Consider the following 14798-nt stretch of genomic DNA (forward strand, 5'->3'; position numbering starts at 1 on the left):
CAAGTCTTAAGACGTGAAAGTAGCTCCGGGCGTGCTGCGTTGGAGAGTTATAGGTCCATTACTTTTCAGAACATATATAAAGGACCATCAAGTAGTTTTGGTTAGAGAGCGTTGCTGCAGCGTATACGCAACGTAGGGCGGCTCCGATGCAGGTACATAAGCATCGCTATGTAGGCGAGAGATTAGTGCGGCATCCGTGTCTTTCCGACGTGATCGCGATAATTACAGAGACTTGGACTATGGCGACGTTATTACCAAACGTGTCCAAACAGGAGGAATGTGTTTTTCATTCTTTTCTTGGTTGACGAAAAGCAAACACCGGAAGACAGCCGTCGCAGAATGAAAAATGTGCGTGGGACAGCATTTCTGTCGAAAACCATCGTTGTGGAATGATGCGCAAAGTTCATGACAACGCACGTCCCCATATCGCAAATATCGTAACGCAGAAGTTACGTCCACTCAAGCGGGAGAGCCGACCGGTGTGGCCGAGCGCTTCTAGGCGCTACAGTCTGGAACCGCGCGACCGCTACGGTCGCACGTTCGAATCCTGCCTCGGGCGTGGATGTGTGTGATGTACTTAGGTTAATTAGGTTTAAGTAGTTCTAAGTTCTAGGGGACTGATGACCTCAGCTGTTAAGTCCCTTAGTGCTCAGAGCCATTTGAACCAATTAGCTGCGGTTAAGGCACATATCAGAGTGAGATTCATTTGAAGAATTCTCAGGAAATGTAGGTAGCTGACAGAAGAGGTAGCTTACAAAACCCGCATTCGACCAGTACTTGAAATTTGCTCGTCAGTATGGGATTCCTAGGAGATAGGTTCTATAGAGGAAATAGAGAAGATTCAAAGAAGACCAACACGTTTCGTCGCAGGTTATTTAGAATCAAGTCCTGCAAGAGAGGCGTTCTGCATCACGGCATAGTCTACTCTTAAAATTCCGAGAGTGTACATTCCTAGAAGAGTCAACAAACATATTGCTTCCACATCTCGCGAAAAACCATGAGAACAGAATTAGATTCGAGCCCACACGGCGGCTTATCGACAATCTTTCTTCCCGTGAACCATTCGCCCCAACTGGAACAAAAAAGGGGAAGTGAAAGTGGTGCAGAGGGCAGTCTTCGCAACACATCGCAGCATGACTTACGGAATATAGACGTAGATATGGACGTAAGAGTTGAGCGGACTGTTGTAAAGTTTTGTTCTTTTCAGCCAATGCCGTCCACTGTCCCAGACAAAAATACGAGGGTCACTCCAAAAGAAATGCACACTATTTTTGTAAAAATACGATTTTCATTGTGTATGTGTGAAAGTTTTACATTGTGTAGATACATCCTTCCCGCTTGTTTTCAAACTTAGTTCAACCTGTTCCCGTGAGTGGCACCGTCGCAGCATGTCTTAAAGATGGCTGCTACACTTCACGTTCGTCAGAAGCAACGTGCTGTCATAGAATTTCTGTGCTGTGAAAACGAGTCAGTGGGAAACATCCACAAGAGGTTGGAAAAGGTGTGTGGAGATGCTGTTGTCGATCGCAGTACAGTTAGTCGGTGGGCAAGCAGGTTATGTGATGAAAGCGGGCACGGCAGTATTGAGGATTGTGCACGCAGCGGCAGGCCTCGTACTGCACACACTCCAGACAATGTGCAGAGAGTTAACGAATTGGTAACTCCTGACAGACGCATCACAGTGAACGAATTCTCGCGCTACGTTGGGATAGGGGAACGAAGTGTTTGGAGAATACTGAAAGTGTTTGCGTTAAAAACGGTTTGTGCCAGGTGGGTGCCCACAAAGTTGACAGTGGCTCACAAAGAAACAAAAAAAACGGTATGCAGTGAAATTTTGTAACAGTGCGAGAATGGCGGAGATGAATTTCTTGGAAGAATTGTGACAGGTGATGAAACACGGCTCCATCATTTTTCAGCAGAGAAGAAGAGGCAATCAATGGAGTGGGATCATGCAAATTCACCTACTGCTGGGAAAGTTATGGCTACGGTGTTTTTCGATTCCGAAAGACTCTTGCTTGTGGACATCATGCCAAGTGGAACCACCATAAACTGTGATGCATATGTGACGACACTGAAGAAACTTCAAGCTCGACTGAGTCGTGTTCGACCACATCGGCAAAAGCAGGATGTTTTGCTGTTGCACGACAATGCAGGGCCACATGTCAGTCCAAAAACCATGGAAGCGATCACAAAACGCGGGTGGACAACACTGAAACACCCGCCTTACAGTCCTGACCTGGCTCCATGTGACTATCATCTCTTTGGGATACTGAAAGACTCTCTTCGTGGAACAAGGTTTGAAGATGATGACTCCCTTGTGCACTTTGCCAAACAGTGGCTCCACAGGGTGTAATCGTGGACAAGGAAAAAAATTCCTGGATTTTTCCCGGATTTCCCTGTTAAAAATACACTTTCTCCTGGGTGAAAATACACTTTTTCCGTGTTATGTGACAGTATATTCTTATTCGGCACTGTAAATCTCATCAGTCCTTTGAATGTTAATGGTTTTATATACCAGAGTAGAATTTTCCGGCACTTTAGAAAACGTAACTAAGGGGGGGAAAACACGTTTTGAAAGACCTTTGATGTGCAGCAACATGTACGATGCATATTTTCGTATTACGAAGGTATAAATTCGAATTCCACCAAACACTGCATGTCACTTTCCGAAACATTGAAATCGAGATTTCGATGCGCTTTTGTAAACCAGTCATAGCTCCTGTCACGTGATCTCGCCAGCTGATGACAACATTAAGACACGTGATGTAGTCAGTCAGTAGCAAGATCACTCTTAAGTAGCGCGAACACACAAGTAAGAAAAGTTAATAGTTTAAATTAATATACATAGCATTCACCTGTAATATTGGTCTCGAAGATTAATAAGCTGGAAGAGGAGCTAAGCTTCCACTTATAATGTTTATCTTTTTTGCGCTTGTTACACTTTAAGATACATCACACAAATGTGCCAGTAAAATTTTTAATAACGACGTAAATGTCTGATCTTCTGGGCTCGAAAATCTTCTAAGTGGACGTCCTCAAAGAGTTGATTTTTAAATGAGAGTCAACGCTTTATGATTTAAGAAATTCATCGTAAATTCTCGCACGTACCTCATCTTACGTAAAAAGAAATCTCCTTTGAATGTAACGCTTCCATATGTTCGTACGCGTGAAATTAAACACTTCGTTTCAAATAAATTTACTGCCTCAACAGAAAAGATTAATAAAAGCCAAATCTCTTTAGCAAACCGGCCAAAATAACTTCATTGCTCTGTAAGGCGATTAATGTTTGACTGTCAGAAAGGTGGAAATAAAATCTAAAACTAATAACATATTTTAGCCTTCTGTAATTACGCGAACGTATTTTAATTCATTTGATAGCTCCCGGTCGCAAAAATCCGTTTTGTTATCATTTAATGTGAGAGCAATAAACGAAGAGGAAACAACAAAATCACTAAACGTAAACACAGTTCACGTGGAGACTACCCACCTCCCCACTACAACTCAGACTGCTCTGTGCATCAGCCCCATATTTACTAATTTCCGAACCGGGGCAATATAAAATAGTGGCGCCCAGCCACACATCTGTAACGAGAAGCGAGAGAAGGTACTACTCATACGCGACTCAACTGCGCATGCGCAAGAGCCCGCCCGCAACTGCTCAAACGAATCTAATTTAAACAGTTGTCACGCCGCGCCCATCGGAGGCAATTTGTTGTTACAAAGCATTGCATAGTCTTCTTAAAGCCTTTGGCACACTTTGATGTTGGCAGACGCTTGTATGAGAACTGTTTTGTTATTGTATACGGCGCATTTCCTTTGCAGCTTAAGTTTTATTTTCTTTCTTTTTTCTGATGTTCATGTTTTGTTTCTGCATTAGCGGGATACAGTAATATCCTATGTTAGAGTATCGGTTCTTACCAGTCAAAATCACATAAATTTAACTGAAAACTAAAACAATGAAAAATTCCCGGAATTCTAAACAATTCCCGGGTTTTTCCTGGTTTTCTCCCGGATGAAAAAATTCCCGGGTTTTCCCCGGATCTCCCGGTTGTCCCGGGTCGTATACACCCTGCTCCAACAGGTTGGCCCAGAATTTTACCGTGTGGGTATACAGGCGCTGCTTCCAAGATGGCGTAAGGCAGTTGAGAGGGATGGAAATTATGTGAAGAAATGAAAATATTGTTCCTAAAGGATGTATCTACACACTGTAAAACTTTCAAATATGTAGAATAAAAGATGGAGTAAAAAAAAAGTGTGCATTTCTTTTTGAGTGACATTCGTAAATAAAAGTGGTGTATCGTGTGTGTGTGTGTGTGTGTGTGTGTGTGTTTGTTTATTTATACAAGGCAGGAGTAGCAGTTTGGAGTAGGAGTACGTACCTGCTAGCAGCGCGGAGACGCCGGCGCAGAAGTCCCGGAAGCCGAGTAGGCCGCGTCCCGCCGGGTCCAGCTGCCGCAGAGCGCGCTCCACCTCCTGCGGAAGACGAGAGGAGGCACAAGGTCAGCACACACGGCACTATACTCCACTCCACTGCACACATACAGCTGCCGCACTACTGCAGCTGCCGTGGTCACTTCTCAGCTCAGAGGGAGGCAGTGGTCTCCCCAGCTGGTCCACACATCTGCACTGAGGAGCCAAAACATTATCACTGAGCGGTTTTAAATCACTCCTAATGCGTACTCCCAGATAATTTATGGAATTAACTGCTTTCAGTTGCTGAGCTGCTATGTTGTAGCTAAATGATAAAGGATCATTCTTTCTATGTATTCACAGCACATTACACTTGTCTACATTGAGATTCAATTGCCATTCCCTGCACCATGCGTCAATTCGCTGCAGATCCTCCTGCATTTCAGTAAAATTTTCCATTGTTACAGCCTCTCGATATACCACAGCACCATAGGCAAAAAGCCTCAGTGAACTTCCGTGTATTCCACAAGGTCATTTCTGTATATTGTGAATAGCAACGGTCCTACGACACTCCCCTGCGGCACACCTGAAATCACTCTTACTTCGGAAGACTTCTCTCCATTGAGAATGACATGCTGCGTTCTGTTATTTAGGAACTCTTCAATCCAATCACACAATTGGTCTGATAGTCCATATGCTCTTACTTTGTTCATTAAACGACTGCGGGGAACTGTATCGAACGCCTTGCGGAAGTCAAGAAATACGGCATCTACCTGGGAACCCGTGTCTATGGCCCTCTGAGTCTCGTGGACGAATAGCGCGAGCTGGGTTTCACACGATCGTCTTTTTCGAAACCCATGCTGATTGCTACAGAGTAGATTTCTAGTTTCCAGAAAAGTCAATATACTCGAACATAATACGTGTTCCAAAATTCTACAACTGATCGACGTCAGAGATATAGGTCTATAGTTCTGCACATCTGTTCGACGTCCCTTCTTGAAAACGGGGATGACCTGTGCCCTTTTCCAATCCTTTGGAACGGTACGTTCTTCTAGAGACCTACGGTACACCGCTGCAAGAAGGGGTGCAAGTTCCTTCGCGTACTCTGTGTAAAATTGAACTGGTATCCCATCAGGTCCAGAGGCCTTTCCTCTTTTGAGCGATTTTAATTGTTTCTCTGTCCCTCTGTCGTCTGTTTCGATATCTACCATTTTGTCATCTGTACGAGAATCTAGAGAAGGAACCACAGTGCAGTCTTCCTCTGTGAAACAGCTTTGGAAAAAGACATTTCGGCCTTTTGTTTGTCACCCTCTGTTTCAGTACCATTTTGGTCACAGACTGTCTGGACATCACACACATCCATGCCCGAGGCAGGATTCGAACCTGCGACCGTAGCAGTCGCGCGGTTCCAGACTGAAGCGCCTAGAACCGCTCGGCCATATCGGCCGGCTGTTACACCAGGTTGATGGTCGTGTCCAGATTAGGGCTGTCGATAAAATATTGCTATATCGATACTTTTTATCCAAAACGTGTTGATATGTATCGGCGAGAAATTTCCCCCGATATATCGATATCAAAATGGCAATATCGAGTGTCTATATTTTTGTTTTATATTGCATTTTTTCACAATTTTCGGTAAATATTTGAAGTTTTTCTTTTGAAATTGTAGTAGAAAATATTTGATTTCACTGTGTGAAGGCGTCTTACTACTTTTTGAGCTTTCAACACGTCCAATGTGAAGCAAGTATACGTGGAAAAGTGGCACAAAAGAAGAAGTCCGATTGCACTGTGGCGGGCGGAGAGGGACGGGGAGCGGTGTTTTTAACGCCACTAGTGTGCTATTTTTTCAAATCGGCGTTCTTCAAAAATAGTTGCTGAAAATGATGAACAAAAGTCTAAATGACAACATTTATCTTTGCGATGGGCGGAGACGATTGAGGGGAAATGCTGCCGTAATCGGCAGGCGCTGGCGCTACTAACAGAAACCACAAAGTTTAGCTTCACCACGCAATTTTGACACCACAGCTGCTAGGTCGCTGGCGTTGGCAGAAATGAGAAAATAACAGGGACGTCGACATGAAGTGTTACGGACAAATCTGATATGTGACGAAACCGAGCGACGGATCCACCGGACACCTTTTATTTTGCCACTTGCTTGCAGATATCATTGTTAGCAAAGTGGTTATCGCCAAGCGTGAACGTGCATGGTTTTCCTTTCAGTTCTTGCTATAAGGGGAATAAGCAGGCTGCTAGTTTGTTGAAGTACAGAATATCTAATAAAAAATCAGTACTTTCATCTCAAGGAAGTTCAGCTATGCTGTTGATATGGCCCTAGCTATCCAAAGCAAGCAGTTTGAAGACACTCAAAACATCCTCACAACTGACCTAAACAAAATGCTTGAGTATTTCACCAAATGGAGGCTAATACCAAATCCCAGCAAGACTGAAGTCAGCTGTTTTCATTTGAACAACAGAATGGCGGGAAATGAGCTGAAGGTTCATATGAACAACAGTCAACTGCGATATCAGCCACAGCCAAAGTACCTGGGGGTCACTCTAGATAGGACATTATACTTCAAAAGACACCTGAAAAATGTATCCAATAAAATAAGCTCACGGAACAGCCTCATTCAGAGGCTCTGCAGCACTAACTGGGGAGCAGCAGCAGACACACTACGAACCTCTGCACTCGCCTTAGTGTACTCTGCAGCCGAGTACTGTGCACCAGCGTGGTTAACCAGCAAGCATGTAAACAAGGTGGACACCCAGCTCAACGCTGCTATGAGAACCATAACTGGATGCATAAAGACTGCCCCACTAGATCGGCTTCCAACACTTAGTCATATAGCTCCACCCTTCCTGCGAAGACAGGAAGCTCTGATGAAGGAATACACAAAAATAATGAATAATCCCCTACTTCCTATCCACGAAGATGTCCCAACTGTGGAAAGAACACGACTCCGCTCCAGAAATCCCCCTTTAAGACTGGTCTAACAACTGTCAGCTGCCAACTTCAGCATGGATACTAAATGCCACGAGAGCTGGAGTGATAGTGCCTGCCCTGACAACCCTGAACTTATCTGTCCATCAGAGAAAACTAAGGGCTTTGAACTTCCACGACAGCTATGGAAAAGCCTAAACAGAATCCGAACAGGACATGGACTATGTGCACACAATCTACACAAGTGGGGAAAGCTTCCGAGCCCTAGCTGTGACTGTGGAGCACCTAATCAAACAATACAGCACATCGCCCAGGACTGTGAATTAAGAGCCTAGCAGGGTAGTCGGGCTGACTGCTTCAACGCCACACCGCCCTGCCTCGAATGGATCGCCAATTTGGACGTCATAATTTGAAGACTTGTGTAACGCAAAATATCTGCTGTGATGTTACATTTTATGGTGTTTATGTATTATATTTCATCTGAATATGTATCCTTCACTTATGTATTTTATAGTGTATTTTATCATATAATTTCATAGTGTAGTAAGTGTAAACCATGTGTGTAGCGCCATACGCTAAATAAATAAATAAATAGTACTTCCATATACAGCTCTAAAACTCGCAGTATGTTTACAATGTGTACCCGACATTTTTATGGGCCGGTACCTCGATATTTTTCCGTCGATCCATACAGATCCGGTACCGACACTTTTTTACAATATCAACAGTGCTACTCCAGATGCGATGTTATTCTGGCTCTAAACATGCACCACGGACGAAGGCCAGCAGGGGTAGTATTATGCTATGGGGGTGGGCGGAGGGGGTTAGGGAAGAGTAGGGGTATTTCACCTGGCCTCCCATGGGAGCTATGTTAGCAACTAAGGTACCATGATAAATGTTGACTACATGCACGTCAACGCGTACCATCTGCATCCCGTCATACTTGATGTCTGACGGCAACGGCACCTTCCAGACACTGTCCGTGTCATTAGGTCAGAATCGTGCTACAGTGGATTGAGGAGCGAGACAGTGGGCTGACGTTGTCGTCTCGGCCACTGAATGCGCCTGATCTGAAACCGATAGAACACTTCTTGGAAGCCCGCCCATATATTGCCAAGCTTGTTTCGAGAACGCTGTAGAAATTTCGCTGTGAAACCTTTACACGCCCTCCATACAGTCCGGATGTCTCTCTCCATGCGATTTCCATATTTTGGAGCCCTGAAGAAAGGCGTTCGTGGCCAAAGATTTGCTTCGGGCGAAGAGTTGAACCCCTGCGTGCACTCGTGGTTCCGTAGACAACAGCAAACGTTTTTTCTGTCCGTCTTGTGTCACAGTGCGATAACTGTGTTAACAGTTAAGGCGATTACTTCTGAAATATTGAACAGTTTAGTTCCTTTTTTTAGGGTTCTGTATGTCAACTGGTAAAAAAGGAATCGTTACAGGATCATTTTATTGTCCGTCCGTTTGTCTGTCTGTCTGTCTCTCTGTCCGACTATTAAAAACCCTTTTTCTCATGTTGAAATTTATGCCACACACTGAGATCTAAGGTCCCGTAGCAGTGTGAAAAATTAGTTTCTAAGTCATTGCAGTCAAAAGATAAGGCCATTTATGCCACAAATTTTGATACTCGTAAACTGACTCATCAAAAGTTACAGGCTATTTTCCGTTGACCTATAGTCATGAAATTTGGCAAGAAGCGACACTTTTTGTCATTTGGTATCCGATTGTATATCTGCCCGTCCTTCTGCTAAGACCACTTTTTCTCAGGAACGGGTCGACGTATCAAGTAGAAATTTATGTCACATACTAAGGTCTTTGGTCCCTTGGCGGTGTAAAGGGTTTAGCTTGTAAGTCAAAGCAATCAAAAGATATGTACATTTACGTCACATATTTTGATGCAAACTCTCTCATCAAGATCTATAGGGTACTTGACCTAGAACAATGAAATTTGGCAGGAAGTTAGATTTTACGGTATAAGGAAAGAAATCCGAAAGTCGTTAATTTATAATTATATTACAAGAAAATACATTTTTCCCGTGTTATCTAGATGTCTGTCCGTCCGTCCGTCCGTCTGTTAAGACCCCTTTCTCTTGGGAAGGGAACGACGTATCAAATTGAAATTTATGTCACGTACTAAAGTCCATCTGAGACTTCTACATCAATCCAGTCAAAAGATACGGCAATTTACGTCACATATCCAGTAACGATATCGATAACAGACAAAAATTGTACAAATTCCATTCTCGGGATGAATGAACTAACTATTTATTTAATTAGCTTTGTACGGAACCCTCAGTACGCGACTTTTACTCGCACTTACCCTTTTTTCTCATCTGCCTCGTTTTAATTGGACTGTCTCTCAGAAAAGAGCTCTGTTCATTGGTGTGATATTGAGCAAACTGTAGTTCATCTACGTAAGATATTGTTTGCATAACATATGCGTTGTCTTCATTAGAAGACAGCCGAACTGTACGACGGAATAACGAACGTGCATAAAGAAATGCAGCGCGACTCGTCACATGCTCATTTGACTTGTACGAACGTCTACTAAAAATGCTGTAGTATCTGAACAGGCTCACTTCATGATGGTCACAAATCTCCCCAAAAACCTACCTACAAAATTACAAGTACCACTTTTCAGGGAGGCATCTGCACGGAATCTGTGAGTTCATGGCACGCAAACAACTCAAAATTGACCGGATCGACAGATAACTGAAAAATGAGCATTATTTTCCATCCTATATGCAATCCGCAAAAGCACATTTTCCAGAAAATGCGGACAGAAACTTTTTCGACTGCCGCTTATGTATCGATAAGGTACTTGCTCTTAAACGGAAGAGTCGGTGGCATGGCGATCAAAGCATCTGGCTGGAAAGCAATGAACCTGTGGTAGATTCCCAGATGCATTTTACAAATTTTTATTTGTAGTTTTTTCCTTGGTAGGAACAGGAGGATTAATAAGTTAAGTAAATCAATAACGAATAACAACAAAGTAGGCAAATAAATTTCTAGGCACACATTGAAATGTGAAACGTCTTGATTCCAAAATAATTTACTGACACTTTTCGATACACAATCATCAGACATGGCTGTGGTAAAAATCGAGAAATACAATATTAACCGGTAATCTTTTTTATATTTTATTTGTTTTCAACGCGTTCGGACACGATACAATACTTCATCACAGTGTCTGGAAAATTCTTGACTAAAGTTTTTGGCCGGCCGCGGTGGCCTAGCGGTTCTAGGCGCTCCAGTCTGGCACCGCGCGACTGCTACGGTCGCAGGTTCGAATCCTGCCTCGGGCATGGCTGTGTGTGATGTCCTTAGGTTAGTTAGGTTCAAGTAGTTCTCAGTTCTAGGGGACTGATGACCTCAGAAGTTAAGTCACATAGTGCTCAGAGCCATTTGAACTAAAGTTTTTCTATGCTTATAAGAAACTAGTGATTAAATAGTCCTCGGAGCATAGAAGAGGTCACTTGCTTAACCAGGTAGATAAAAAAGTTTACGTCATTTCCTCCAGATCCGAGAAATTGAGAAATTTAATTTACAAAACATATCTTGTGAATATTTTATAATCAAACGTGTGCTGATAGTAAGTTTGCCGGATACTGGATTCAAATGGTTCAAATGGCTCTGAGCACTATGGGACTCAACTGCTGTGGTCATCAGTCCCCTAGAACTTAGAACTACTTAAACCTAACTAACCTAAGGACATCACACACATCAATGCCCGAGGCAGAATTCGAACCTGCGACCGCAGCAGTCGCACGGTTCCGGACTGCGCGCCTAGAACCGCGAGACTACCGCGGCCGGCGGATACTAGATTCCTGGGAAGGACGAACCAATGGCGGCATGTATGACAGCATGTTTATAGATGACGAGGGTTAACCGTCTTGCAGGGTAGAAGTAATACTGCGAAACAGCCATGTGATTTTCATTTTTATCCTCACGTTAAAAACTTCATTTCGAGGTTACAAATAGCAGTCTTCTTCTATATACCCTCCGGGATATGTTTCGGTTATCTGGACATCTGATAGTGATTCACAGCATAATTCAAGATCAACTGTCAGTGCCGATTTTTCAGGGAATGTTATCGTGTTCACGGTACGCATCAAAATTAATCCCAGAAAAAGAAATATATTTAAGTGCGGACCAACTCTGTTTTCCACCGCATCATCGGAAGGAACGATGTAGTCGCGCGAAGACCGCGTTCATGAGATGTTCTGTTTCCCGCGAGTATATTGCCTAGAATGTTTATATCACAAGTAGCATCCATCTAATTGTTCGAAGGAAATTGGGGACATGTAACAGAGTGACTGAAAGAGCTACTGTAAAGCGACCGAGATTAAATTTTTTATTTCTTAAGTAATGAAAGTCATTTGAGAAGTTTATTTGATTATCATGTTATTTTATCTTTGATTTCGTAACATCTACTACTACCCATCTCTATAACGGGAGAAAATACTGACAGATAAAATCAGAATGCATATGCAAATGAGCACAGGTTCTCCGCTCGGCAGCCGGATATCTCGGTCGCAATGCCAGCGGCGTTTTCGTTGTACATCGTTTAATTTCATGGAGGTATATTCCGTCTCTGGAACTAAATAAAAGTTAGTTTGTTTTTCCGCTTCTTTTATTTATGAAGCACCTTCAGTGATCTGTAATATATGCGGTATGTAGTAGTTACAAATATAATACCATGTTACGTTTTTTCATGATTTTTCTCTTATTTTTCAGATTAGAAACAACTTTTGCAGTACATGTTTCGTGGGGCTAAATTGTCGCTTGGTGCTACTTACGATTTCCATTGTTGCTACTCCATGTGTGTGGGCCTGGAGATGCCTTCATTCGGTTCTCATTCTCCAGATGGCCGCTTTCCGGAGTATGGAGACCGAATGAACACATCTCCAGGACAACACATACGGATTAGCAACAATGGAAATAGTAAGTAACACCAAGCGATAATTTAACCTCACGAAACTTGTGCTACAAAGTTGTTTCTAATCTGAAAAACAAGAGAAAACTTAACATATTTGTAATCAGTATTACAGGTCACAGAAGATGCTTCATAAATAAAAAAAGCGAAATGCGTATGCAAAAAAAACAAAAAAACAAACTGCCTTTCATTTAGTTGCAAAGACCGCCATGAATTTTGAAGCAACTAAGGAATGACGAGAAACGGAAAAAATGACGATAGTTGAACTTATTGGTACATAAGCGGCAGTCGAAAAAGTTTCTTTCCTCGATTTCCAGGAAGTTGTGTATGTGAACGCCATACATGATGAAAAATGTCAAGTTCCAATTACTGATCCCGGCAATTTTGACTGATTGCGCGTCATGAAACGTAGGAGTGGTTCACGAAAAGCCGCGTGGGGTGGGGGGTGGGGGGTGGGGGCAGGTGTTGAGCTAAAATATAATATATCTTAAGAGTCTTTCATTTTAGTTTTTACACAAGCGACCTGCCAAATACGAGCCAAACTGGTTGGTCGTCTCTGAGGTGTTCTCCTTGTCGTCTCGGTCTGCATTCCCGCGCGCTGTCGCATCAGAGTACTGCTACGGTCTTGGCTCGGTTCCGCCTGTAGCTACCAGGTGGCTCCCGCCTCAAGTAGCGAAGCCGCACCTTCCTTTGTAGTACTCTGCCGACTCGTCAGATGTCACTACTCACCCTCCGCACTGAGAAAAGCTTACCTTTCGGTACGAAAAACGAAATCAGGCCGTGCGAAAAATTTATCTACACTCCGGATTCCTTCGATAAAACCTATTACACCTCAGGCCTGAGGGAGTGTACAGAATGATCATGGCACAGCGCTGCTCGTCAAAACGTATCGGTAAGCGCAAAAATACATAAATTCGTTGATTAAAAAAAAATGAAAAAAACCCTATAGATACACTATTCATTGTCCCTTAAGACACTGGGCCTGACAAAGAAATGAGAGTCTTTAAGCAAGTTTTGATTAATGCAATTTCCAAAGGTAAATTTTTTGGTGAAATATCAGAACTTTTTGAATATGAAACAGGCGTGAGTCAGGGGGATAGACTGTCTTCGTATTCATTGTGTGTGAAATCTTACGGGACTTAACTGCTATGGTCATCAGTCCCTAAGCTTACACACTACTTAACCTAAATTATCCTAAGTACAAACACACACACACCCATGCCCGAGGGAGGACTCGAACCTCCGCCGGGACCAGCCGCACAGTCCACGACTGCAGCGCCTGAGACCGCTTGGCTAATCCCGCGCGGCTCATATTCATTCAGCTGCCTTTTGGAGACAATAATTAGAGAGAGAGAGAGAGAGAGAGAGAGAGAGAGAGAGAGCCTGGAAACTAACTACTTAGCTTTTGTTGATGATATAACAATCTTGGCAAAAAATTTACAAGAATCAAACAAAGCCTACAAGATGCAACGAAACAGATAAACAGCCTCGAAGAAGTAGCAGGAAAAACCGGATGGCAAATTTCATAGGTCACATTCTCCGTACGAACCATCTAAAGTAAACAGAACCAAAAATATGGAAATGGCATTCCACTTAACACGGAACACGTACAATAAAAAATTGTTACCTGTTAAAACAGAACTGAGGCATTACTATACAACCTGACGATTAAAACAGAATGCCTCGCCATAAACACAGCAAAAAAGTAAAATATTTGGAGAAGAAGAAAGAAGAATAAATCGAAAAATTTTGGGCGCGAAATACGAAAATGGAATTTAGAAATTAAGAAACAAAAAGTGGCGTATGAAAAAGATGAGAATATAATAGATACAATAACAAAGAGGAGGATTACATTTTATCGCTTCTTTAAAAGAGTGAATAACAACAGGCGTAGAAAACACATATGGATTCAGGGAGAATGTACAAAATGTGATGGGTTTCTAGTAGAATATAGAACAGAAGCACGAAGGGAACAATAGGTAACGAGAATGAAGAAGTATTGGGAAGTGAAAAAAACGAAAAGAATGCGATGGCATAAATCGGTTGTTTCGCGTGGTGCTGGGTTGGCCGTATTCGAATGATTATGATAATAAGTGTTTTCAAATTCAGCATTTGAACCTGAACGCAGGTAATAAAAAATAACATGTGCAGTGGTTTCTCTCCTTCATCGTAAGAATAAAACTAGTGTAAACATTACACTATGTATTCTTCCGCGTTTTCTGGAGTCTCACTGCATTCTGTTTCATGTGGAGCGAAAGCCAAGGTGTCTAGAGAACGGTCAAGTGCACCAGTAAGAATATGTTTTACGCTGTGCGTTACGCGAATATCGACTCGGCGATAAGGAACTACAGCTTTACCGGTGCATTTTAACCTTTAACTAACGTAGTGGCAAACACGGGACACTAGCACCGTGGTGCGGTCAATCTGACCTCTTAATTATAGGTGGGTGTAATGTTGACAATCTGAATCCTTTTGAAATTCTCTGTTTTGCATATGGCAGAGTCTTTAATA

The 14798-nt window shown here is 42.7% G+C and overlaps 1 protein-coding gene across 4 annotated transcripts in view; it reads right to left on the reverse strand.

Moving 5' to 3' along the window:
- LOC124790108 (rab11 family-interacting protein 4) overlaps positions 1-14798 on the reverse strand; it is a 965431-nt gene that overhangs the window by 597133 nt on the left and 353500 nt on the right. For all 4 annotated transcript variants that reach the window (XM_047257679.1, XM_047257680.1, XM_047257677.1 and 1 more), the window contains one exon: positions 4380-4473. In XM_047257679.1, coding sequence (XP_047113635.1) covers positions 4380-4473 — 94 coding nt within the window. The remainder of the gene's footprint in view (positions 1-4379; positions 4474-14798) is intronic.

This window comes from Schistocerca piceifrons, chromosome 3 (genome assembly GCF_021461385.2).
Source record: "Schistocerca piceifrons isolate TAMUIC-IGC-003096 chromosome 3, iqSchPice1.1, whole genome shotgun sequence".
Taxonomy (NCBI): domain Eukaryota; kingdom Metazoa; phylum Arthropoda; class Insecta; order Orthoptera; family Acrididae; genus Schistocerca; species Schistocerca piceifrons.